General features: G+C 41.7%; 1 protein-coding gene across 3 annotated transcripts; it reads right to left on the reverse strand.

The window, feature by feature from the left end:
* Positions 1 to 19: 19 nt before the first annotated feature.
* atp13a2 (ATPase cation transporting 13A2) lies at positions 20 to 23,001 on the reverse strand. Of its 3 annotated transcripts, XM_086027454.1 has the most exons (29): positions 22,780 to 23,001; positions 19,466 to 19,538; positions 17,283 to 17,450; positions 15,662 to 15,720; positions 15,498 to 15,564; positions 15,302 to 15,381; positions 15,072 to 15,149; positions 13,099 to 13,168; positions 12,477 to 12,611; positions 12,339 to 12,405; positions 11,257 to 11,388; positions 9,305 to 9,466; positions 8,082 to 8,192; positions 7,782 to 7,828; positions 7,508 to 7,696; positions 7,150 to 7,356; positions 6,451 to 6,561; positions 6,088 to 6,244; positions 5,344 to 5,455; positions 5,116 to 5,240; positions 4,880 to 5,040; positions 4,663 to 4,755; positions 4,492 to 4,571; positions 3,680 to 3,832; positions 3,000 to 3,096; positions 2,702 to 2,925; positions 2,433 to 2,584; positions 2,177 to 2,349; positions 20 to 275 (listed from the first exon to the last, which is right to left on the reverse strand). In XM_086027454.1, exons 2-29 carry the CDS (start codon positions 19,466 to 19,468, stop codon positions 102 to 104), a joined length of 3,387 nt encoding a protein of 1,128 aa, XP_085883580.1. In that variant the 5' UTR covers positions 19,469 to 19,538; positions 22,780 to 23,001; the 3' UTR covers positions 20 to 101. The 3 variants fall into 3 exon arrangements, with proteins under 3 accessions (XP_085883580.1, XP_085883598.1, XP_085883587.1); XM_086027472.1 differs by lacking the exon at positions 19,466 to 19,538; XM_086027461.1 differs by lacking the exon at positions 22,780 to 23,001 and having other exon boundaries at positions 19,466 to 22,772.
* Positions 23,002 to 23,307: the final 306 nt, after the last annotated feature.

Below are 23,307 nucleotides of genomic sequence, written 5' to 3' on the forward strand. Positions count from 1 at the left end.
TAATTGCAGGGCTCGGTGATGTCATAAAACCAAGCACTTTATTATTTTTGTATTCCTATGCTGAATGTTCGCCAGTGTTTGTATGTTGGGGGAGTGAGACACTAATTTACGCCGCTGGCTGCGTAGTCAGAGGAGTACAGTGTTTGGTTCAGGGGTGGCCACGATGGGACACGGGAGTCGCAAAGGAGTGAGTTGAGGCGTTTGAACTTTTTCTTGGATGAACGCTGCGGGCAGAAGCAGCGAAGACAGTTCAGGACACCAACATCAATCAGCATCTGCAAAACAAAACCCACCAATGATCATACTTTGCCAACCACATCCAAGTATGATGATAAAATCAGCAATAAAAGGAGACAAAGAGACAATTGTGAGTTAATAAACAGCCACTATGGTACAGTAAACCCCTGCATATTTTGTTAGTTTGCTGTTCACAAATTAAGCTTTTTTTTTTTCTCCTGTGGAACACATCCGTAACAAATTGCAGGAAATCTCAGTAATTTCCTTTTTTTCTGCTCTTTCAATATTGCTCTAAAATGCCACAAGATGGCACCATCCCCTGGCTAATAGGAAAATAGTCACTGGTGTCAAGGAAGTATGTTAAAGTGATACATTTCAACTAGGAGACGAACATCTTTGTCAGAGAGGCGTTAAGTGTCGCTGGGGTTGTTAGTGGAGACTCTTAATTGCATGTGTATGATTTTGCTCTGCTGAGTGGCTGTTAAAAATCTCAAGTGAACAAACGACAGATGCCGCCAAACTAAATGACACTGGCTATTTTTACGGGTTGCAGAGTCGACATGCTTGCATATTTCTCAAAATCAAATCGGAAGGCCTAAGTGGTTTATTTTTCAACAGTAATGTGAGATGAGTTACAACTGATACCAACATATTTTGGAATCATTGTTTTGTTGACATTTTTTTACCTTTGTCCTGATCCAATCACGGAATTTTCAACTGATCGGTATCAGGTGAAACATTTTTTTTTTCTTATTCAAGTTCACAAAATAAAGTTGGGCAATATAACGACATATAGGGTGTCCCAAAAAAACGGACATTTCACAGGCCAATAATTTTGTCAAAAATCTATATTCAGAATAAACTTAAGATGTTCACCACAAACTGTTTGATAGACTTAGTACTTTTAAGATACTCTCTTTTAAAATGTCAATATTTTGGTATGCGCTTTATATCGCAGTGCAACATAAAAACATCTACCATGTGTGGGGCATCAGGTTAGGTCTGTCGTCACACTATAGCATAGAGAGAGAGATATAAACATTGATGCGTTTCCACTGACACCCTCAGACAAAAGCTGATTCATCCCAAGGACAAAATCCCAAGAAGCAAACTCAGCAAGTTTGCTTATGCAGTGCAGTGTTGCGAGGAGAGCAAAGACCTTTTCCTTGGAAAGACCAAGTAACCCTCACGCATGACACAACAAAGGAGAGAAGTTTCCTTCTGCGCTTTCAAACTTTGCAGAGGAACATGACCTGGATGACTGAGAATCTACATCAGGGGTGTCAAACTCAATTCACATTGTGGGCCACATACGGCCTCGCTAGATGTCAAGTGGGCCGAACCATTAAAATTATACCATACTCTGCTATAAATAACCAAAATATCATGTATTTCCTCTGTTTTGTTGTAAAGAAGCACAAGAACATTAGGAAAATGTTGAAATTTAATGAACGTTCCTTTTACAAAACATTTCATGAAACACCTTAGATTTCCTTAGACAAATGTGCAATTTACTTTTATCATTAACATATATGCATTGCAACTGATCCCACTGACTGTACAAAGGCACAAAACTTTAACAAGTAATTAGTATTGAAAAATATAGTAATGCACTTTAAGATTAAACGAGATTTATAAAGAAAGGGATTTTTAAACAATGTTGTCTTTTACTCTGATCAAAACAGTGTGCCCCCTAGCGGGTAATTCATGAATTGCATCATATGAATTCCGTGTCTTTTATGCATTTTTTTCCACATTTAAATGATCCTGCGGGCCTGATCGAACCTCCTTGGGGACCGGTTCCGGCCCACGGGCCGCATGTTTGACACCCCTGATCTACCCTTTAGTTTTTAACACTGCAGATGAAATGTTTACTTACACTCTAATTTATGTGAAAAGAAAATGTTGAAGATGCTTCCACATTCCTGGCGACACTCACCTCCACCACAAAACAAGTGAGGAAATTGAGAGCAGCCAGAGCGACAAGCAGCATCTTGAAATTCAAGTCAGTGAAGTCATACAGCTGCATTATCTTGATGAAAAAAGGTCCCGGATACAACACCAGACAAGTCATCACGGCAAACAGGACGAGGACTAAACACAGGAAAATCACTGCAGGGAAAACAAGGACAACATATTTCAAAAACTCTTACTAAGCAAGAAGCAATAACGGACAAAGTGTCAAAATCTCTTACCGTTGTGGTAGAGAACTTTCTTGTGAGGGTGACCCTTAGTGACCACCACAGCCATGAAGATGTATTGGAAACCAGATAAGGAAAACACACAGGCGTTCTCCATGTTGGGTAAGTTGGCAGTCCCAAACACCGTGGAATTGAGGGGAACATACCTGACGGGGGATGCAATCATTATCAGGAACGGGCAAATGATAAGACTGTTGATCAATCTAAACATCACTCAAATTTTGGCACGCAACACACACTTAAGTTGTTGACTTTGCACTGACCATTCCTGTGAGGTGGTAATGAAGAGCGCAGCCAGCTGACCCAAGATTATCATGGATATGTGGATGAAGAGGCTGCCTAAAACAGGCAGGGCCAGCAGATTGGCCGGTGGCCGGTAGGGGCTCAGTTTCTCATTGGGGCCGCCTTTCCCCATCACGATAGCCAGCAGGGTCACCAGCGCGACGTCAATGAACAGGAACTGCAGGTCGGCCAGATTGGTGCTCACCTGGGCAAGTTTTCAGCGCGTCAAAATTAGACAGCACTATCCTCTGTGTTGTTTGTGCTAGCTGGTGGACTCACTGTGTATAGGATGAGCACAGAGCAGAACTGAATCATGCTGTACACGGCCATGTATCTGAAGAGGCTGAACGCGGTGACCAGAGAACATCGACCTTCTCTGCGGGGACAAGAACAAGTCAGACGTCATGCAGTATTAGGCTATTGAAAAAAAAAAAAAAAAAAAGAAGGATTTTAGGTGTCCATCTACAACTCAGTAGCGCCTCCTGGAAACTTTTAAAACATTTGCCCCCTAATACAAGTTTCACTAACTGACATGAAAATGGGTGGATGCGTCTACCACAACAGAAACCACGAAGGAGTCTCAAGAATTCATGCCCAAAGCTGAACAACAAGTCGGGCCATTTTGGTTTAAAGCAGCCATTTTGGGAAAATTCCAGGTCAAATCCATTTATCCATCCATCCATCTTCATTAGGGTCACAGGTGAGCTGGAGTCTATCTGAGCTGACTTTAGGCAAGAGGCGGGACACACCCTGGACTGGCCGGCAGTCAACACATTGGCACCTATGGAAAATTTCGAGCCGAAAATGCAATGTTGTTGAAAAGTAGGTGTAAGGCGGAGAAACTGGAGAAAAACCCACGCAATCGCACACAGAGATTGGTACCCCGAACTCTTGTTGTGCGAAACGCTACCCCACTGTGCTGCCACACCTGGTTGAAGTGCAACATGATGACTGCTCACCTCATGAGCAGTGGCACACAGCTGATGTTTTCAGTCTTGGAGGTGAAAGGTGAAGCGATGGAGGCCTCGGCCTCCGACAAAGAGACCCCGACGTCAGCGGCTCTCAAGGCACCGCAGTCGTTGGCGCCATCTCCACACATGCCCACCCGGTAGCTGTTCGCGAAGAAATGGCACAGTAGAAAATGTGAGTTTTTAAAAAAAAAATTTATTCCAGTTAACTGCATTACTGAATATTTTTCTTTTTCCTAACTAGTCGTAGTAATGGACACAAATGACACAGCATAATTTTCAAGTCAACCATTAGAGTACAATTCAAATGTTTTTGGGTGGGAAAAAAAACCTCCCCATGATAACAGTATTTTATTTTTTTTTTTAATAAAAAAAAAATTAAAATGTACTATTCTAAATTATTACACACAAGAAGGTTACAAGACATTTTACAGATTGCAAAGAACTGAAAATAGTACTTTGTTGAATTTGCTGCTGTCAAGAAAGAGTGTTATAATGAAACTAGACCTGTCAAAATGGTTTTTTTTTGGTTTGAATTGGCTTTGATTTGATTAAACACAATCTCCTAATGCTGCAAATTATTTGCATCGACTATTTAGGAAAATCATTTGGAACGCTGTGTATGAGCATGTCAGACGAAAGCAGTCAGCAAAAAGAAAATGAGATGCCAAAATAGAAGTGACGCAGGGGCGAAACAAGCATCGAGCTAGTAAAAAGACCACAAACGCAACACTTCCTACCTACTGCACACAGTGATCGTGCCAATCGAAAATGCTTTAGTCCCTTCCCGTGTGTGCACTCACTTCAGTTTCTGAAACTCTTTCACCAGTTGCGTTTTCTGGTCAGGAGCCATACGTGCGAAGACTGTTGCTCGCATCAGAACCTGTGCAATGACATCATAACAACATGAAAAGGAAAGAGCTTACTTTTCATAGTTTTTTAGCTGGAAAAAAGTAGAAATATGTTTTCATTACCTTTGGCAGGTGCTCAGGGAAGTGGTCGCAGAGGGCAGCAAATGAACTGCCATTAACGGCCAAGTGATAACCACAATCTGCCTGGTAGAGACCCTACAATTTAGTATGGATTAAGTATTAATGCTAAGTAAGCTAAATGATCGGAGGGTCACATAGTGCAAGTCAGAGGTGGGCAATGATCCGAATTGACACAAAGTGATGTTTGAGTGGGATTTACCTGGGCTGTGAGCAACGTGCCCTCTCTATCTTCTAAGGTGAACCTGAGGGTGGGTCTGGTTTGAGCCGTGCGGGCGGTGGCTTCAGCAAAGATGAGCTCCTCGTCAGCCCTCACCATTCCGCAGCTTTGGGCAACATTGACCGCCGTTCGAATGTTGTCACCTACCAGGGAGCGGAACGATTGACCATTTGGCAATTTTTTTTACGACTACCGTATTGTGAACAAGCATCTCGCACCCGTGACCATGACCGTTCGGAGCTTGGCCAGCCTCAATGTGCGGATGACCTCGGCACTCTCCGGCTTCACCAGGTTCTTCATCATCAGCAGGCCCAAGAACTGCATGTCTTTCTCTACCTCACCTCTGTGGATAAAGATGCACACAGACCGTTTGCGCTGTCATATCCGTTTCAGTGTTTACATGGAACGGAATTAATTTAAGCGACTGAGCGAGACAGGGATCTCACCGTTCTATGGCGCGTAGATCAGTGCTCGCCGTCAGTGGTTTATAACTAAGAGCAAGAACTCGGAGACCTTCACTGGAAAAGCTGCATAGTTTCTTTGAGAATTGTGGCGGCACTGTAAGCAGAATGCATCTTATTCAGTACTGATATATCATCTAGTATGGAAAACATTCCAAATGCTGACAAAAACGATAGGCAACAGCACTTTCAAATGCACCCTATGAACTCAAGTATACCACAACACCTCTCCATTGGACAATACTTTGCATTCCCCCCCCCCCATTTTCCCTCCAACGAGCTTAATGGGCAAGTTTCAAAGACTTTTACATTGACTGTAAATTTAACTGTCATTTTCTGCCTCTTTTTTGGTGTCACTGTTTACTGGTCGCAGGTCCTGATGCAAAATGGAGGGGATGATAGATGGGGAGGTAATATTGAGTTGAATTCCTTTGTTTACTAATAAACATACTAGTCTTTTGTCTTATTTACAGTGTGGATGACCTGTGGCACCAGGCGGGTTCCCACAGGTCTCGGTGCAATGACAGACATCTGGTTTGGTGTAAAACACTAGCGATTGCCAGTGAATATATCGTTACGTTTCGTCGTGTTAGTCATTTCAAGTACACCATACACTAGGGAGCATTGTTTGTTGAAAATAATCGTTTTTGGACACTGGCTGGGAATCACTTCATGGCATATCAAAAAAAAAATAAAAAAAAAAAATCAAGCAGATCACCAATGTCTGACCCGTTTCTTGTTGGCAGAGGCTCGCCACCATCTCTGGAGATCCTTTCATGAAAGCTCGAGCAGAACGCCCACCCCAGGCTACCGTCACCACACTCATCCTCTGCAGGGCCGAGGAGAAGGGAAACCGCTGAACGATTGCCACATGCTCACTTGTGGACTGAAAGAGAAACATCAAGGCGCAGGTTGAAGTTCTCACTGAGTGGAAACATTATGTGTCATTGCTTCTTCTAATCGAGTGAACCTTTTTTGCGAAAACATGGATGAGATATGATCATTGAGCATTTTGGTTGCACAACAGCACACGCTTGGCTGCCTAAAAAGATTGATTGATTACACATAGTGAGTGCTGACAGGAACACTTACAGTTGCATGAAAAGGTAGCAGACTTGGAGGATGTCTCATGACCGCTAAAACTCGTTGCCCTCCAAACTCAGCATCCAGCACACCACTGTCTTCTCCTGGTTCCTGGAGCGTCTGGAACGGAACACGCAATTGTGGTTCGAATGTAAATAAAGTTCAAGGGGAAGGCAACCCAAACATATTTTTCTCCAGAATATGTTCTATGCAGGCCCACTAGTTGAAATACGGCATTCAGATTAATATTGCGTTTATGGAATATAAGTTAGGCAGCGAAATGCACCCGCTTTTAGCCATCTCAGGGGGCGGCCATTTTGTCACTTCTGTCGACTGAAGATGACATCGAAATTGCTCAGGGCGAACAATCACGGCTCACCTGTTTTCTGAAGCTGAGCCGTGATTGGCCGTTATCTGAGCCCTGAGCAACTTTGATTTCATTTTTAGTCGACAGAAGTGACAAAATGGCCGCCCCCCTGAGCTAGCTAAAAACGGGTGGATTTCTCATATCCCACAAACGCAATACTAACCAGAATGTCTTGTTTCAACTTGCAGGCCTGCATAGAACATATCCTGTAAAAAAAATGTTTGGGTTGACTTCCCGTTTAAGCAGACAAAATTCCTCTTTGGAGATTTAACATTGTCAGTTGTCCCATTGAAATCGTATGTCAAAATCATGTGAATGAAATAAGACTTTGTGGCTCATACCCAACCGGTGGATTTAAACATTTTTAGCTCCAACGGGTCTCCAATGGGCTGCCCGTGCAGTAGGGCCAGAGTGTGACAGCAGGCCAGGCACGAGAGCATTGGCCCCGGCGGCAGACATCTAGGGTCAGAGACCACATCTGAAAAACCAGCAGATCCCCCCTTCACTACTCCCCACACATCCAGTCCCTCCTCCGTCAGAGTTCCTGTCTGGAGAATACAAAGTGAGAGTGAGAGCCCATTTGGGGTGCTCCCTTCATTCAAGTGGATAATACACCGCGATGAATTGGGGTACAGCCACTATCTGAGGAAGGATGGTGTGCGTACAGACACTGGCCGGCGCCACACGGCTGGTCCTCACCTTGTCAAAACAAAAGAGCGACACCTTGCCACAGACATTGATGCGTGGCGGACTAATGCAGAAGATGCCTTGCTTCTTCAGTCTGTGCTGGGCATAGATGGTGCCGACGGTAATGGCAGCAGGTAGGGCCGGAGGCACCACGATCGTAACAATATCCAAAACCCGAATCACCACCTCAAACCAGCTAATCTAGACACATACAGAGAAAGGGAATTGGTTGGAATGTCAAGAGGTTCCCAGATTTGCTTTCCTGGCTGTTGGTGTGCACACTTACATCATAATGTGACAGGACAACAAAGGTGTAAATGGTCCCAATAAAAGCTGCACAAGAAGGAAAACAAGGGTTTAAAATACACACGAATTACGTTTCTGAAATGATACACGATATGGGCACAACTTATGGGACACAATATCAATCAGGTAATCAACCAGTGGTTGGTAAAGCAATAACCGCATGCAGAATCTTATCTATGTTGTAATGTAGAATTGTCAATGACAGAAATGGGGGAGGGGGGTGGGGGGACTGGAAAAAAATTCCGATAGGCAGCCCAATGGCGCAGTCAAAAACTCTTACCAAAAACCCCCAAGATGACCAGGAACTTTGCAGCATCTCGGTAGAAGCGGAAGTTGGTGGGCCGAGGGTACAAAATGGAGCTGACCAAGTTACCTTTGGCAGTAAAAAACCCTGTGGATGACACACAACAATTGCATGAACTGGTTTCGCACACACCACGGAAACAAGGGATGGCCATTTGGCAAAATCAGGGTTCCCACTCTTTTCTTGAAATTATTTTCCAGGTCCTATTCAACTGCTGTAGCAGGTCTACTCACTATTTTTCCCCAAAAAAGGGTCTAGCAAAAATGACAACAGTGGTCCTAACATTCTTATTTTCTGCACAGTGTAGGGAAGACAGCCAAGACACGAAGCTACAATTTCATAGACCGTATGTATTGGGTGTATGATAAATCACTGTCTCATTATACATCATTGTCAATAATATTATACTTCCCACTTATAGATTTGAGAGAATTGACTAGGAACGGCTAATATGAATTTGCAGTTGTTGAAAATTAAAGTCATAATTTTTCAAGTGTAAAGATGACATTATAATGACCACTTACAATTTTGCTTAAAATGTGTATTTTCACCAGCCGAATCCTTCCACTTTAAAGAGTACCATCTTTGAATCGTCTCTCACTCCACATATTGTGATGTGCAAATTGTCTTTTATTCAAGAAACGCACACTCCTAACTCCGAACTGAATCGTTCCACTCGAAAATGTATCGTCCTTGAAACGTATCTAATCGTCTTTTTTTTTGGAGAGATGCACACCCTTAGTTGCTATACAGGCAAAATACTGTACACTAATAGATTTAAATGGGCTAAGTTGAGGCACCGGCTCTTGCCTTTATTGTAAGCATTATCCACCACAGCAAATATGCTGCATTTTCATGCTGTCTTCCGCACCCAATTTTGCAGCTCATAGATATCCTAACTTATGTGTAAAACAAATATCAACCACGTACTTTGGTATTTGCACAATCGGCATGAACCTTATGAGTAAATATACACAAAAACAGCTAACTACTCCATGTGGCTGCACAAAGTCCACAAAACAAGAGTCTTCTCCCTTAACATTCAGTCATCCTCAATTTTTAAAAAAATGTTTTCTTAGGAACAAGGGCGGGCTCAATGTACGATTTGCTCAATTTACCTCTGTTTACCCCTTGGGCATCTCGAATTGCAATGTTACGACATTAACTTTTAAGGTTGGGGTTACTCAATTTTTACTTACCGGTGCCTGTGACTACGGCAACAGCTCCAAGATCACCGCCCCCCCCTCCTTTGGCCCGGATGAGTTGTGTTCCACAGAACAGTGTGTGTTTGCGCTCAGCGTCACAGATATATTGTCTCTCTGAATCCAGCAGGGGAGTTTTTAGCACAGGGACACTCTCACCTGGAGACAGGTAATTAATCATGTCTTTCAGTTTCATACACACACACACACACACCACATCAATAGGCAGACGTGCACAATTTAGTGAAATCGAAAAATATAGATAAAACAGTATATGCATGATTGAGGTCTGTTCTCCCTTATTGCACTTTTAATTCAAGTATCCAAAATTACCGGTACACATTTGCTGATTGTTTTCCAAAATCTTAATTGAAAGGAAATTACAATCAAAATTAATTTGAAAATTAGGTGAGTCCCATAATTGCTGAAAATTATTATTAATTAATAAATGTTTGCATAAATGTAAGAAACTGTCATCCCAATATAGTGTGAGAATCACTAAATATTGTTGGAATATTATAGAATTGTATCTTATTAAAGGGGAAGTCAACGCAAACATATTTTTTTGGAGAATATATTCTATGCAAGCCCACAACAGTGGTACCTCTACTTACGAAATTAATTGGTTCTGGAAGAAATTTCTTAAGTAGAAAATTTTGTAAGTAGAGACGTGTTTTCCATGTAAATGTCCTAATCCGTTTCAAGCCCCCCAATATTTAGACATAAATGTTTTATAAAGCATAAAAATGCATGAAAACATGTAACAAATACACGTTACAATCAGATTATTGCACAATGAATGAGAGTTGTGCATAATGTAAAAAAACAAAGAATAGAGTAAAGAATAAAAATGATGGTCGTTTACCTTTTAATTGCTGTTCTCATCGCTTTTTGCCCTCTTTGGTTCATGTTCTCTCTCAGAAGTGGTTTTTGCCTGGCGTTTTCTAAACAACTGATTTAATAACGTGGCGACTGTCCCCCATTACGGTCATATTCTTTGGCGAGATCAACCAAACGCATCCCTTTTCATACTTTTCTATTATCTCTTGCTTTGTTTGTATGGACAAAAAAAAAAAAGATTTTCTCCTTTTTTTTCTTTTCCTCGTTTCTAATTCACGTAAAACTATCGGAACGTCTCATGGCTCGAGGGGCGAATGACGAGGACGCTGCATCTATCTATCTATCCACACACTGAGTATGTTGCGTTCACGAAACTCTGGAGCTGCGAGTATCAGCCCATACTTTTACCTTTCGTATCCTGAAATTTCTTTCGTAACAAGAGGCAATATTTTCCTGTTGAGGCGTTTGGTAACTTGAACATTTCGTATGAAGAGACGTTCGTAACTAGAGGTACCACTGCAGTTGAAACAGGGCATTCTGACAAATGTTGTGATCACGGCTCGGATTCAGAAAACAGGTCAGCCGCGATTGGTCGTTGTGAGCAGTTGTGATGTCATTTTCACCCGACAGAAGACAAAATAGCCGCCCCCAGAGATGGCTGAAAACGAGTGGATTAATACTTATTCCACAAACGCAATATTTATCAGAATGCCCTATTTCAACTAGTGGGCCTGCTGGGAGCATATTCTTGCAAAAAATATGTTTGGGTTGATTTCCTCTTTACACAGTAAATTGGGAAAGGCAAAATATTATAATGGACGCGATATATTATTACGTTCTGGACGTCAGCTTTAAGACATCTGGACTGAACTACACCCCTTTAACTTTTAATTGAGAACCCTGTACTATAGACACTACCAATTTCCACCAGGTGGTGGAGGATGTCTGTGCCCCTAATGCACCTCTTGGGTTGAATGTCATCATCATATATTGTGCAAGTGTACCTAAAGTAAAACATCTTAATGGGCTTGTGGTATTGTAATGTCATCTACACCAGGAAGCATATATGATTTGATTGCTTAAATTCGAAGATGGCTGGCTGTGCTGACCTGTCAACATGCCCTCATTGATCAGACACTCCCCTGCCAGCAGAGCAGCATCACAAGGCATCAGCAGGCCATCCTTAGGTAAACATATGCAGTCACCGGGCACCAGCTCCATCGAACTAACAATTTCCTGCTCTGAAACAAGAGGTTTGACTGATTAAAAAAAAAAAAAAAGAAAGAAAGAAAGAAAGAAACATCTATGGTACTTGTTGTGGTTTCTGGAAAAAAAAAATGAAGGTACGGTACGTCTCAGCGCTCGGTCCCTTTAAATTTTCCGGAGGGTCGTGAATGTCACGCCACGTATATTTTCAACGGCAAATGCCGCGAATGCCAAACGCAAAGTCGCAAGCGTTGACTCGGTGTACAGCCAACAGGTAAAGCGTGTCTATTATCCCTTTGTATCGTGAGTTTTACGCTTTTGATTTAACTGCCATGTTTGCGATGTCTGATGTTCGTTTACCAGTAACGCTACTGATTGCGAGTCCGTCATCCAAAAGTCGTAGCGATTGTTTGCCACGTCATGGAAGCGTCAAATCCGCATGCTAGTTGAAGCTGTGCTAGTTTGACACTGTGTTAGTTGGTTTGCGGGTGCGCCGGGTGCTTTGATCGTTTGTTTGGTTAAGTTACAAAGGCGGGTTTAAATCAGATGGCGGGTGACGTTTGGTACCACGAGCATTATGGGATTTGTCGTTGACATGGCGTAGTTTGTATGAGAGAGTGTTCATTTATAGATTTAGATTTCATGATCGACTCAGTGCCAATATATAATTAAATAAAATGTCTAGTTTCAAATATTATCTAAATAAAATGTATATATACTGTAGTTTGATGTTATTTAGATACAATTTACGTTTAGTTTGACATATTTATATGTATGTCATTCCGCCTGTTAATTTTGAACATCAAGAGGAAAATAAAGAGCAAACTAAAGGGGAACAGTGTGAGCTGATTAATTTCCAAATACACCGTGGTCAAGCGCTTTCCGTGGCGAAAAACGGAACAGTACTTGCACATAGAACTCACACACGACTACATGACCAGAAATGTTACATTAAATCAAATTGGGAGAATATAAAAACAAATACCTCCAGAATTTCTCATCACTGTGACATTCGTGACCAAGCGGGCCATGTTGTGAAGAATGACGCTTTGCTGTGGAGATAAAGAGATCGAGTGCTATTGTTTCTATACATTACCATCATAACCCGAGGCCAAAGTGTCACCTTGCGGATCTCATAAAGTGAGATACCGATGGAGATAAGCGAGATGAAAAATATACTCGTGGAGTAGTAGTAATATTCATCAACCGTCCACAGGACCATGCTAAATAACTGGAACATGTAGAAGGGGTTGAGGACCTAAGGGAGAAGACAACATTTGGATTGGCACCTTGTAAGCACATGATCCAAGAAATACATACCAGGGGTATCAAATATCCATCCATCCATTATCTGTACCGCTTCTCCTCACAAGGGTCGCGGGGCGTGCTGGAGCCTATCCCAGCTGTCTTTGGGCAGTAGGCGGGGGACACCCTGAACTGGTTGCCAGCCAATCGCAGGGCACACAGAGACAAACATCCGCACTCACAATCACACCTAGGGGCAATTTAGAGTATCCAATCAACTTACCATGCATGTTTTTGGACTGTGGGAGGAAACCGGAGTGCCCGGAGAAAACCCACGCAGGCACGGGGAGAACATGCAAACTCCACACAGGGAGGCCGGAGCCGGGATCGAACCCGCGACCTCTGAACTGTGAGGCGGACGTGCTAACCAGTCGACCACCGTGCCGGGGTATCAAATATATATAAAGTAAAACATCAAATAAGTTCAATATCCATCTCACCTCCTCAATTAATAGTTTGAAGTACGACTTGACAGGCACATCAATCACATTGGGCCCATACACTCGTCTCCTAAAAGATGAGAAAAACAAAAACGTGAAGCCAACAAAACAAAGGTTGCGAATGCCGAGAGAGTGACTAATGCCTGCAAATGTTATTCAGCTACAACAACTAATTGCCATATTCTTGCGTTTGTGTGTAAGACTTTTTTTTTTTTTTTTTTTTTTTAAACGCACTCGGCTTGCGACCGTTCCATTCGCCCAGCTTCTTCTGGCCCACCCCACAGCACATAATCGGGTCACGTGCGCGCAACCACCCAAGAGATGCGGCCCACTGAAGTCTGAGGCTGGCTGCAAATCATGGCGCACTGAGCTTTCCAGAGACTTGTGAATGCCGTAGAAATGCGTTTGGGAAATACGTACAGCACATACAATATATATATACTACAATATATGCCAGGGGCGGCCAACCAATCAAAGGCAAAGAGCCACGATTTTGACTGTTACCGCAAACATACACTTGGTACAATGATTGTCGAATGTAATCCGTTCCATCACCATGCTCCAACGAGCCCTCCACACACACACACACACACACACACACACACACACACACACACACACACACACACACCGTATTACTCACTTTGTGTAAAGCAGAAATTTCAAAATCTCGGGCCGAAATTACATTACATGATTACATTACACATTACAGACAAACCTGCTCATGGTTTGGTTTTAATCACGGTATTGATGTCACAGTAGGATATTTATTGCAATATTGGGTGAAAGCTCACACAATAAAGTCTCGCTGTATTGCTGGAAAATTCACAGCACACGGTCTGGTCACTAATTTGACAGTATCCCGTTTCTTATTTTTAGCATTTGAAATGTGATACTGTCTACTGGCAGTGATTTTTTTGCTTATCAAGTCAGAAACACTGTGAATGAATAAAGACAACAGGTATAGAAAAGGTCCAGTAACAATTATTAAATAATCACATTGCTTCTTTTTCTGCGCTAACTGAGATGCTTAAATTTGGAGGGCAAATTATCTCTGACGTGTTGCCCGAAGCAAGGGGTGGAAGTCGGGCAAAGTGGAAGTCTCAATCACGGACACTGCTCCCCACCAGATGACTGCGCGTCGCGATGATCTATGTTTTTTTTATTTTTTTTTAATCGGAAGATAATATACTCTAGCTCTGAGCGTACGCGGTTGGCTTTTGTTTACATAGCTTCGCGAGTCAGCCAATCATCAGTGCATTTCTTCAGACGTGTCAAACTATCACGCGTGTTACGCAGCCAATCGGGTGCCTGTATTGCGAATACAGGCACCCGACTGGCTGCGTCACACGAACCCGGAAGTGAGGTGCTGAAATGCCGCACCGACGAGTAAAATTACATTTTAAGAAGAATGGCTCATTATTTTGCAGCGAAACAAGACCAGGACGATAGCAAGGAACTTTTTAGCGCACCCCGCCCCTCACCACATACACGACAATGGGGTTGACTGCGCGCTGCGCCCAGCTAAACGACTTTTCGAAAAGGGCTTCAGGAGTCGCATGAAACCGGTCAAACCGGCAGCTCACGAGCCGCGGGTTGCCCGGACCTGATATACTATAGAGCACACACAAATAACATCTGTAACGGAAATGCTTTTGTCAGTGACACTTGTGTACCACTTTGGCTAACACGCTAGCTAGACTTTGCATGAGAGCATGTTATGTTATTCTGTATGAAATAAATCCAATAAAAGTCATTTAGTCAGCATTATGCTTATGACTGGAAGGCGTGTTTGGAGGTCAACAATAGAAAAGCTGGTGGGCCTGCCGTCCTACATCAGCGGTGCCCTGCAACCAGCTTGAGTCACAACAAAATACCTGATGACCAACATGTATCAAAAAAGGTTTTAATAGACCACTAAATGAAGCAGTAAAACAAACAGGTCAAACACTCGATAATGTTGCCATGCTCACCTCGAGTTCTGCTCAATGTGACTCAAACCATTTTTGAAGCCATGAAGGTCCTTGCAGGTCCAGTCCTCATTGAGGACACTACAGTCAAAACAAAAACATGAGTGTGATGGTACTGACAGATTACAACTCACTATGTAATCCAAACATTTGTGTGATGTAATACTGCCCAGAAGCTGCTTTGAACCAAAAATACGGCTGCTCAGTCTTCAGCAAAATGCCTTTAACATTACCTCACAAGACAGAACGCTGCCTTCCTGTCCAACCATATGTAGCGAAGGCCTTCAAACAGGTAGTAGCGCAGAAGAGTTTTCTGTAAAAGAACATTTACAAGGTTAGAGATCATGTCAATGATTGCAAATTAATTAAATTGATTACAAATTATTATTGAAAAAAAAAAAACATGTAAAAACAGAACTTGTTTTTAACCTTTTCCTGGTTGAGCTGAATTGTGTCAATCCACTCTGTAGCCTCTATATCTTGCAATAATTCCAAACTGTTACAGAGAGAAAAACAGCACAAGAACGATAAAGCTTCTTTTCAGACATGCACCAAGTGCTGTGTGGCCATACGGCAAAGCTCTGAAAGCTCACCTGCCCTCCTCCATCTCCTCTGTGAGCACCTCCACCACATGGTACTGACCACTAATATCCTGAAGGCAAAAAAGGCAACATAAATATTTGAGTACAGTCTTGTACTTTTACATAAATTGATGAAAACTGTATTTTATCCGGGATATTATATTGAGTTAGATGTACCCGGCGTTACTAATTTTAACCTTAGTGTTCTAGGGTTAAGCATGTGTATTTATTTGCATATAAACATTTATGGTTGTGGTTTTCTGTTAAATCTTGGTGAAATCGTTTATATTCAGGACTGTCTCCTTTGATCGCGGGGCGCTGACTATATATGGAAACACTCTGCACCTGTATAGTAGGTGGCAATATGCATCAAAGAGCTGTAATCCGGCTATGAACCACGAAGAAGAAAGAAGAACGAGAAGAAGGATAAGAAGAAAGAGAAGGAGGAGGAGAATAATAAGAAGAAGCAGAAGAATGATAGTAAGAAGAGGAAGAAGAAGGATAAGAAGAAGCGCAGTATTTATAAACAGTAGTTGGAGTACGCTTTGGACCGGATTTTATTTACCCTTGGCCACAACACTGAGCTGGATTCTGGTTAAGGTAAGCCATTTTAAACTTTAAATTAAATATTTTTTACAGGAGTTAAAACAGCTGCAGGCAGCCGCAGTTCAATAGCAGAGCTGGGTATTTTATGAAAAATTTGTGGTCAGCCTTCCCCCTATAGCCAGGGTACCCTTCTGCCATCCGTTTATCTGCCCTTTTGTCCGGCCGAACCAAATAGTAATCACTAGGGATGTAACGATTCACTCAATTCTTCATCGCATTCGATTCAATTTTCAGTTCCTGATTTTCAATTCGATTCGATTTTTTAAAAATTGCTACCATGCTTGTCTCTGTGCACTAGTGTGTTTCTGCAACCATCCACAAACGCAATATGCAATGATGTTTGGCGCAAAAGCATAATTTGATCTACACATTCAAAATGTGGAATCTGGAATGAAAAAACATTTCAAGATATAATTTTCCAGATGAAGTTAATCAACTTGATTTTCGATTAATCGGGGCAACTTGATTTTAAAATCGATTTTCGATTAATCGTTACATCCCTGGTAATCGCCTATAGGCCGGTCCGAAAATCATTTTAAACAGGCTTCCGTTAGCGTTAGCGGATAGGCAGACGCATAGATGGAATGCCCAGCTCTGTTCAATAGACTGGCAAATAAGCGTATGTGAAACAAACCGACTGACAGACTAACCGACTTGTGACGGACTATAATAATAATAATAACAACCATAATAATAATAATAATAATACCTGACCAATCGATGATTGCAGGTTGCTTCGGCTTGAAAAAATTATGGACTGACAAATGACCGATAGGTACCCAGGTCGGATTTGGATGACAGATTGCTGATTATTTGACCAGTAAGAATTGTGTTGGCCATACAGTATCTATGTACTATGTACTTTAAGATTCTTGGAAACCATTTAGTAAAAACAGGAAAAATATTCTTTTTTTTGGTTGTGACAAAAAAATAATAATAAAAAAAAAAAGAAGCAGCAGCACAAGCTACACACGCTGTGGGTCATCATAGAAAATCAAAAGTAGAGAGATGAAATCATTGTTCTCACTCGTAGTAGCACAAAATCTGCGAGCCATAGAGGACAGGAACGACAGCGTGCCAGAAGAGCAAGCCGAGGGCGCCAGTGAAACACAATCAGGAGAGCACCCAGGGACAGCACGGTCACCATGTGACACAGCCACACCCGCCATCGGACCCATTTGTAACCCTGGGCATCCTGGTGAGTGGGGGGGGGAAAGAATGCAAGGTTAGCTGTAAAATACAGGGCAGCATTTTATTAGGATCATGTAGCATATCAATACTGATACAAAAATATGCATTTGTTATATTAAAAGGGCTGATAAAAACATCTATCCATCTCCCGACCTGCATATTTTAGTTAACAAAATTCTCGACTTGACAAGATTAAACAGTACTTGCGCTTTTATTCATTTACAAATTGGAAAAGCATTGGAAAGTCCAGATGATTTCCAATAGTGGTCATCAACTATCATGCATTTCTACACATTAATATCACACAACTGTTAATAAGTTAAGTCCAATTTAAAGGAGGACACACCACTGAACACTGCAATACTTACTGTACAGGTAATGTTTTAACATATTTAATGCAAGTTAAACTATCTTTGGTGAGTAATGCCTTCTTTTCTTTTTTGTTTCAGATTGAGGTGTGAAGCCTTTCACCGCCCCCACGCTGCTGTTCTCTCCTGAGGCCACTTTTTTCCTGTTTGGAGGCAATCAAACCCCGGATGGCATCATGCCACGAAATCTCTTGAACATCAATGAAAAGAAAACAAACGTCAGTGGCCCTTGTACATGTCACCATGTTGACCTGGGCCCCCTGGCGTCTTATCTAAAGCCAACGGTATTTGGGTTCTAAATTGGACCGGCAAATTGGCGCTGTTGTTAAATCCCGCTTTTTTCCCCCCCTTTGACAGCTGGCTAACGTAAAGCTTCTCCTTTCACAACGGTACTTAGAAACAGTAATGCATGCCTTTGTTACATCCCGACTGGATTACTTTATTTGGAGTCAGTCAGTGCCCCCTCAAGCATTTCCAGTTGGCCCAAAATGCTGCCGCTCGCCTCCTAACTGGAACTCGTAGGAGGGAGCACAAAACTCCAATTCTGCCCTCCCTTCACTGGCTCACTGTACATTTTAGAGTTCATTTTAAGATTCTTTTATTTGCCTTGTCTCGCCCACCTGACCTCTGTGAATTCCTCCACCTCTACATACGTGCCCAGCGCCTCAGGTCAGCGAACCAGACGATACTGGAGGTACCCGGGACTAAGCCAAGCCTCAGAAGGGATCAAGCTTTTTCCATTGCCGGTCCCCCGCTTTGGAATGAACCTCCCGTTAAACGTGAAGTGAGCCCTCTTTCTTTCCGTCTTTAAAACTTGTCTTAAAGCGGAAGTCATCCCAAAGATATTTTTTTTCAAGAATATGTTCCCAGCAGGCCCTCTAGTTGAAACACGGCATTCTGATTCATTTGGCGTTTGTGGAATATAAATTAAGCAGCAAAATGCACTCGTTTTAAGCTATCGCTCAGGGCGGCCATTTTGTGTTCTGTCAACTGAAAATGATATCACAACTGCTCACGACGACCAATCACAGCTGACCTGTTTTCTGGAGCTGAGCCGTGATTGGTTGTTGTGAGCAGTTGTGTTGTCATTTTCAGTCGACAGAAGACAAAATGGCCGCCCCCAGAGATGGCTAAAAACGAGTGGATTAACACTTTTTCCATAAACCCAATAATTATCAGAGTGCTCTGTTTCAAGTAGTGGGCTTGCATAGAACATATTCTTGAAAAAAACATGTTTGCGTTGACTTCCGCTTTAAAACACTTTTTCATTCTTTGTTTGGCTTCCAACACAGCATGAGACTTGGTTACTGTTTTTATGTTATTATTTTATTGTTTTAACTGTCTTTATATTTAGATGTCTGATTTTTACTAAAACACTTTGCATGCAGCTGTGGTTGTAAAGTGCTCTATAAATAAAGTTGATGAAACACCAAAAATATTTGACAGAGAGAGTCACTTCTCCATCGTCATATTTTATCCTTGCGTTTTTGTCTCCCATAATTCCCTTTGAAATATAATGTAAACTTAGTCTGATGATTTGAAATCTGAAGCACACTTGCACTGTACACAATGTTTCCAATTCGTTTTGCTGTTGGCAGCAAACTGCAAACTTAAGTCATTTGCCTCTCCTGACATTGCGAGTGGTTCTTACCATGTGTTTGTCAGGCACAAGCGGATGGAGTCATGCGGGCCAGTGGTGGGAAATCCACCCAGCAGCTTACTTCCTAAGAAGCAGGTCACACATCAATGTAAAAACCCCCCCCCCAAAAAAACGTTTTCTCTCGCTCAGTCAGTCACAACATTACCGTGAACCGAGTCACTCAACACGCACCCTTAAAGTCAAGATCAACAAGACGCTGCATTACTGCAATGACAATTAAACAAGTAGGCTACCGATTACAAAATAAACATGGTAGCGATACGGGAAATGAAAACTACGGGGTTGATGCAGCAATTCAGCAGGTGACAACTCAGGAGAGGAATGTGAGCCATCCATCCGAATGCAAACACACACAGCTACTTTGTTGACCACATCAGAGACTGAAATTATAATCGGTTGAGAATGTCCATCATGGATTTCATTACGCCTTGTTGCTCAAACAAGCACTTTTAAAAATATGCAATGCTCCTGCATTAACTTCAACGAGCAGTTACTCAAGGATATCACATAAACAAATACGGAGTTGAAAATGTGAACACCCCTAACGTGATACTAAAGAGTCTACGTCATCCACCCACCCATTTTCCTTAGCGCTTGCTCTCATTAGGCTCACAGGTGAAGTGGAGCCTCTCCCGCCTGACTGTGAACGAAAGGCGGGGTACGCACGACACATGTCTCAAAAATAATTTTTTAAGTCCATTTGGAGAGTGAAACAAACTACTCCTGAAGAAACTCACTCACCAATTTACCACAAATGCTGATTAAACGTTCATTTCGACTTTCCAAATTCCTCTAATAACTCTTAAACTTTTTTTTTTTTTTTTTAAAGCGACGAGGCAAAAAAATTCTAGCTTCTCTCTGTGATGTTTTCAGAGACTTTGAGACTCCCCCCAGAGAATATGTTCTCACCTCCGCATCCAGACCGCAGATTCATTTTCAGAAAAAGCAAATAACAAAACATATACCGGTTGTTTAATTTCACACTCGATGGCTGGGCAGGCACTCCAGAGACAACTACATGTTTGTATACTAGCAAATAAAAAGGCAGTTTTCCATAATGCGTCCCCTTTAAGTGGTATACAGTAGTTAGTTTCAGTCAGTGTGCTGCTTTTTGTCAACCGTTTCAAAATAACAGTTCTGAGGCACTTCCTGTTTGTGCCTTCCAAAGCTCTGATCCTCATATACCTCGGTGGAGTACTGAGACGCTGCATATCAGTATGTGAGAGGTCTTAAATCAGTGTACGGACAAAAAATACAAGCAAACATCCTGCTCTTATCATAGTAACAAAATGTTTGTTACAGCAATCAATCGTAACACATGACTGGTCTGAAATCATGTGAAAGCCAGTCAAGCTTGATGCAATGTGATCACATGCTTGCTTTGTCCTGAATAGCATTGGTCTAGAACGCCAAAATTTCCTGAAAACGTATTCACATTCACTTGGTTTTACTTTTAAGTTATAAGTTAGTGGGCATGACACCAATTTTTGCATTGGTCAGTGCATCTGAATTGGTTTCTGTTCATTTAATGTAGGTATAACTGTTCAAATGAAAACAAAGACTGTCCTTTAGCAATATTGATGTAAAGTATTAGGCATGCAATGAAGAATACCTCATTATATCCAATGCTATGATTTGGTTACTCAAAATATATATATGAATAAACACACTAATTTAAATTAAAAAATTGTTACTTTATTCTCTCTCGTCTAGGCTTTGAGAAATTTCTTTTAAGGAAATTTCACATTTAAGTTATTCTGTACGCTTTGCAATTGATTAAAGTTTATTCATATTGTAAAATGACTGCCTACTAATAAGAAAGTCATTGTTTTATACCCTCGCGGACTGAGCCATAATTTATTGAATCGAAAGCCATTAGATGTAACCGAATGGAAGTATGGGCAATTAAGAGGAAGCTCAAGACCTACCTTTTTAGTTTGGCTTTTAAATAATTTTCAATAATTTAAGTAATTTATTAATTTATCTTATTAATCTATCTTTTTCTTTTTATTGGGGACTATCTTTTTATTTATTTATTATCATATTTTATCATACTGATTTTAGTTCTTAGATTATATTGTTTTGTCTTTTAGTTTTGTTGCTTTCTGTTGTTGTTAGCTTTTAGCTCCAGTGTTTCCTCATGGGGGGCCTGCGCGTTGCGGGGGGGGGGTTGGCTGCCCTTCCCGCGGGGGGCTTCATCGTAGGGGCTTCTTAGGTCCAGGTGGCCGGGGGCCTCTACACTAGGTGTGGGGTCTCCCTGGCTAATCTGGGCCGGGGGTCTCTGTGATGGCAGCACTCCCTGTGGCCCGTCATTCCCCTCAGCGTGAACGACACCCCCTTGGGTACCCTTTCCTCATATGGTTCCTCTGTGCCTTGTCATGTCTTTTTTAACAAAGTTTATGTGCTTGTGTGCCTTGTGTGTATGTGTGTGTGAGTGTGCGTGCGTGCGGGGGTGCGTGCGTGTGTGTGTGTGTAGGTGCGAGTGCTGATTTACTGGCGGATATATATCTTTGGGTTTGTTGGGAGGGAGGGCGTTAAGCGGGTCTTCCTTTTTATGTTGTGTTTTGGACATTTTTACTGGACAGCACTTTGAGTTGCATTCTTGATGTATGAAAAGTGCTATATAAATAAATTTGATTTGATTATTCCAATTTAAAACGTGCCGTCCTTGAATCGTATCGCATCCAGTGTATCAAGAGACTATCGAATCGTGTTTTATTGGAGAGGTGGACACCCCTACTACGTTAGCTTTAACTAGCTGTAACATTTTCTTATTTAAGGGCCATTTTAGTTTTTTTAAATTACAACAGGAGCAACTCTTTGCGGAATTTGAAGCAAAGATTGGGCACATGTTTATTATGATAAATTATTAGGATTTGTTTTGTTTGTTTTTCATGACAGTTCCTCTGTTTGTTTTTTGTTTGTTTTCTTTATAATTTTACATGTCGGGCGCATTAAGGACCACGGGCCACAGATTACCCAATTATGCTCTAAATTACTTTTGTTTTTGTTATGAATGCAAACACCCATGCTGTCGGGAAATAGACCCTCACTTTATCAATACAGTCCTGTAGATTTATAAACACAGTAGAATGCGCAAATCCTATGAGTATCGTTTCAATAGTCCACATATGTACACTACATTCGACACAGTTCAGGTAGCGCTTCATGTTTAACTAAGGTTTAACTTGCTACTAAGGTGCTAGCTGTAGCCTTAGCGTCTTTTGGGCTGTGCTGATGTTGCCGTATGAACTGATGTCTAAACCGTTTGGAATCGGCTGGATAGGTAAATAAAATTTACTTACGTCGGCTCCTGACGAGTCCCCCGTTCTGTAATGACTTGTTTCACTTTTATTTAAGCCATGTTGCCCGCCCAAAACAAAACAGATAACACGTCATCTGCAAACATGCGTCTACGGTAAGCGACGAGGACTAAGTCTATTTTCACGCGGTTGTCAAACTGTAGTTAGAAAATTTTGCGTTGCTTTGACTCGAGGAGATATTTAGAATGTGCTTGTATTGGATCAGATGTTGATTTAACAGGCTTACAAAGTCGGGAAACCAGCAGATACGTGTTAGGTTATCAAAAACCGGTTGGGCAGGTTTCTAACTACAGTGCGGCACTGCACCATTTGTACAAGCTAAATAAATAAACCTTGTACATTCTTTTATGGGTTGAACACATTTTAATGAGTACAAGTTTCATTATTTACAATTTGAATACATTTTCATTGATTTGGTTTTATATGTTTTTACTGCCCTAAAACTCTCCCAAATTCTTCCATCCACAATCATACATAAATACAAATGCACAAATACTTTCTACAGCTGGA

The sequence above is a fragment of the Filicampus tigris genome, chromosome 1 (assembly GCF_054856515.1).
Source record: "Filicampus tigris isolate MCC_2025a chromosome 1, RoL_Ftig_1.0, whole genome shotgun sequence".
Lineage (NCBI taxonomy): Eukaryota > Metazoa > Chordata > Actinopteri > Syngnathiformes > Syngnathidae > Filicampus > Filicampus tigris.

Excerpts from the sequence above, each read along its gene's own strand:
- atp13a2 (XM_086027454.1), bottom strand. Across the intron at positions 9,467-11,256 it reads CAATGAGGGCATGTTGACAG|GTGAGAGTGTCCCTGTGCTA; the intron begins GTCAGCACAGCC and ends ACCTGTCTCCAG. Across the intron at positions 7,829-8,081 it reads GGTCATCTTGGGGGTTTTTG|CTTTTATTGGGACCATTTAC; the intron begins GTAAGAGTTTTT and ends CTTCTTGTGCAG.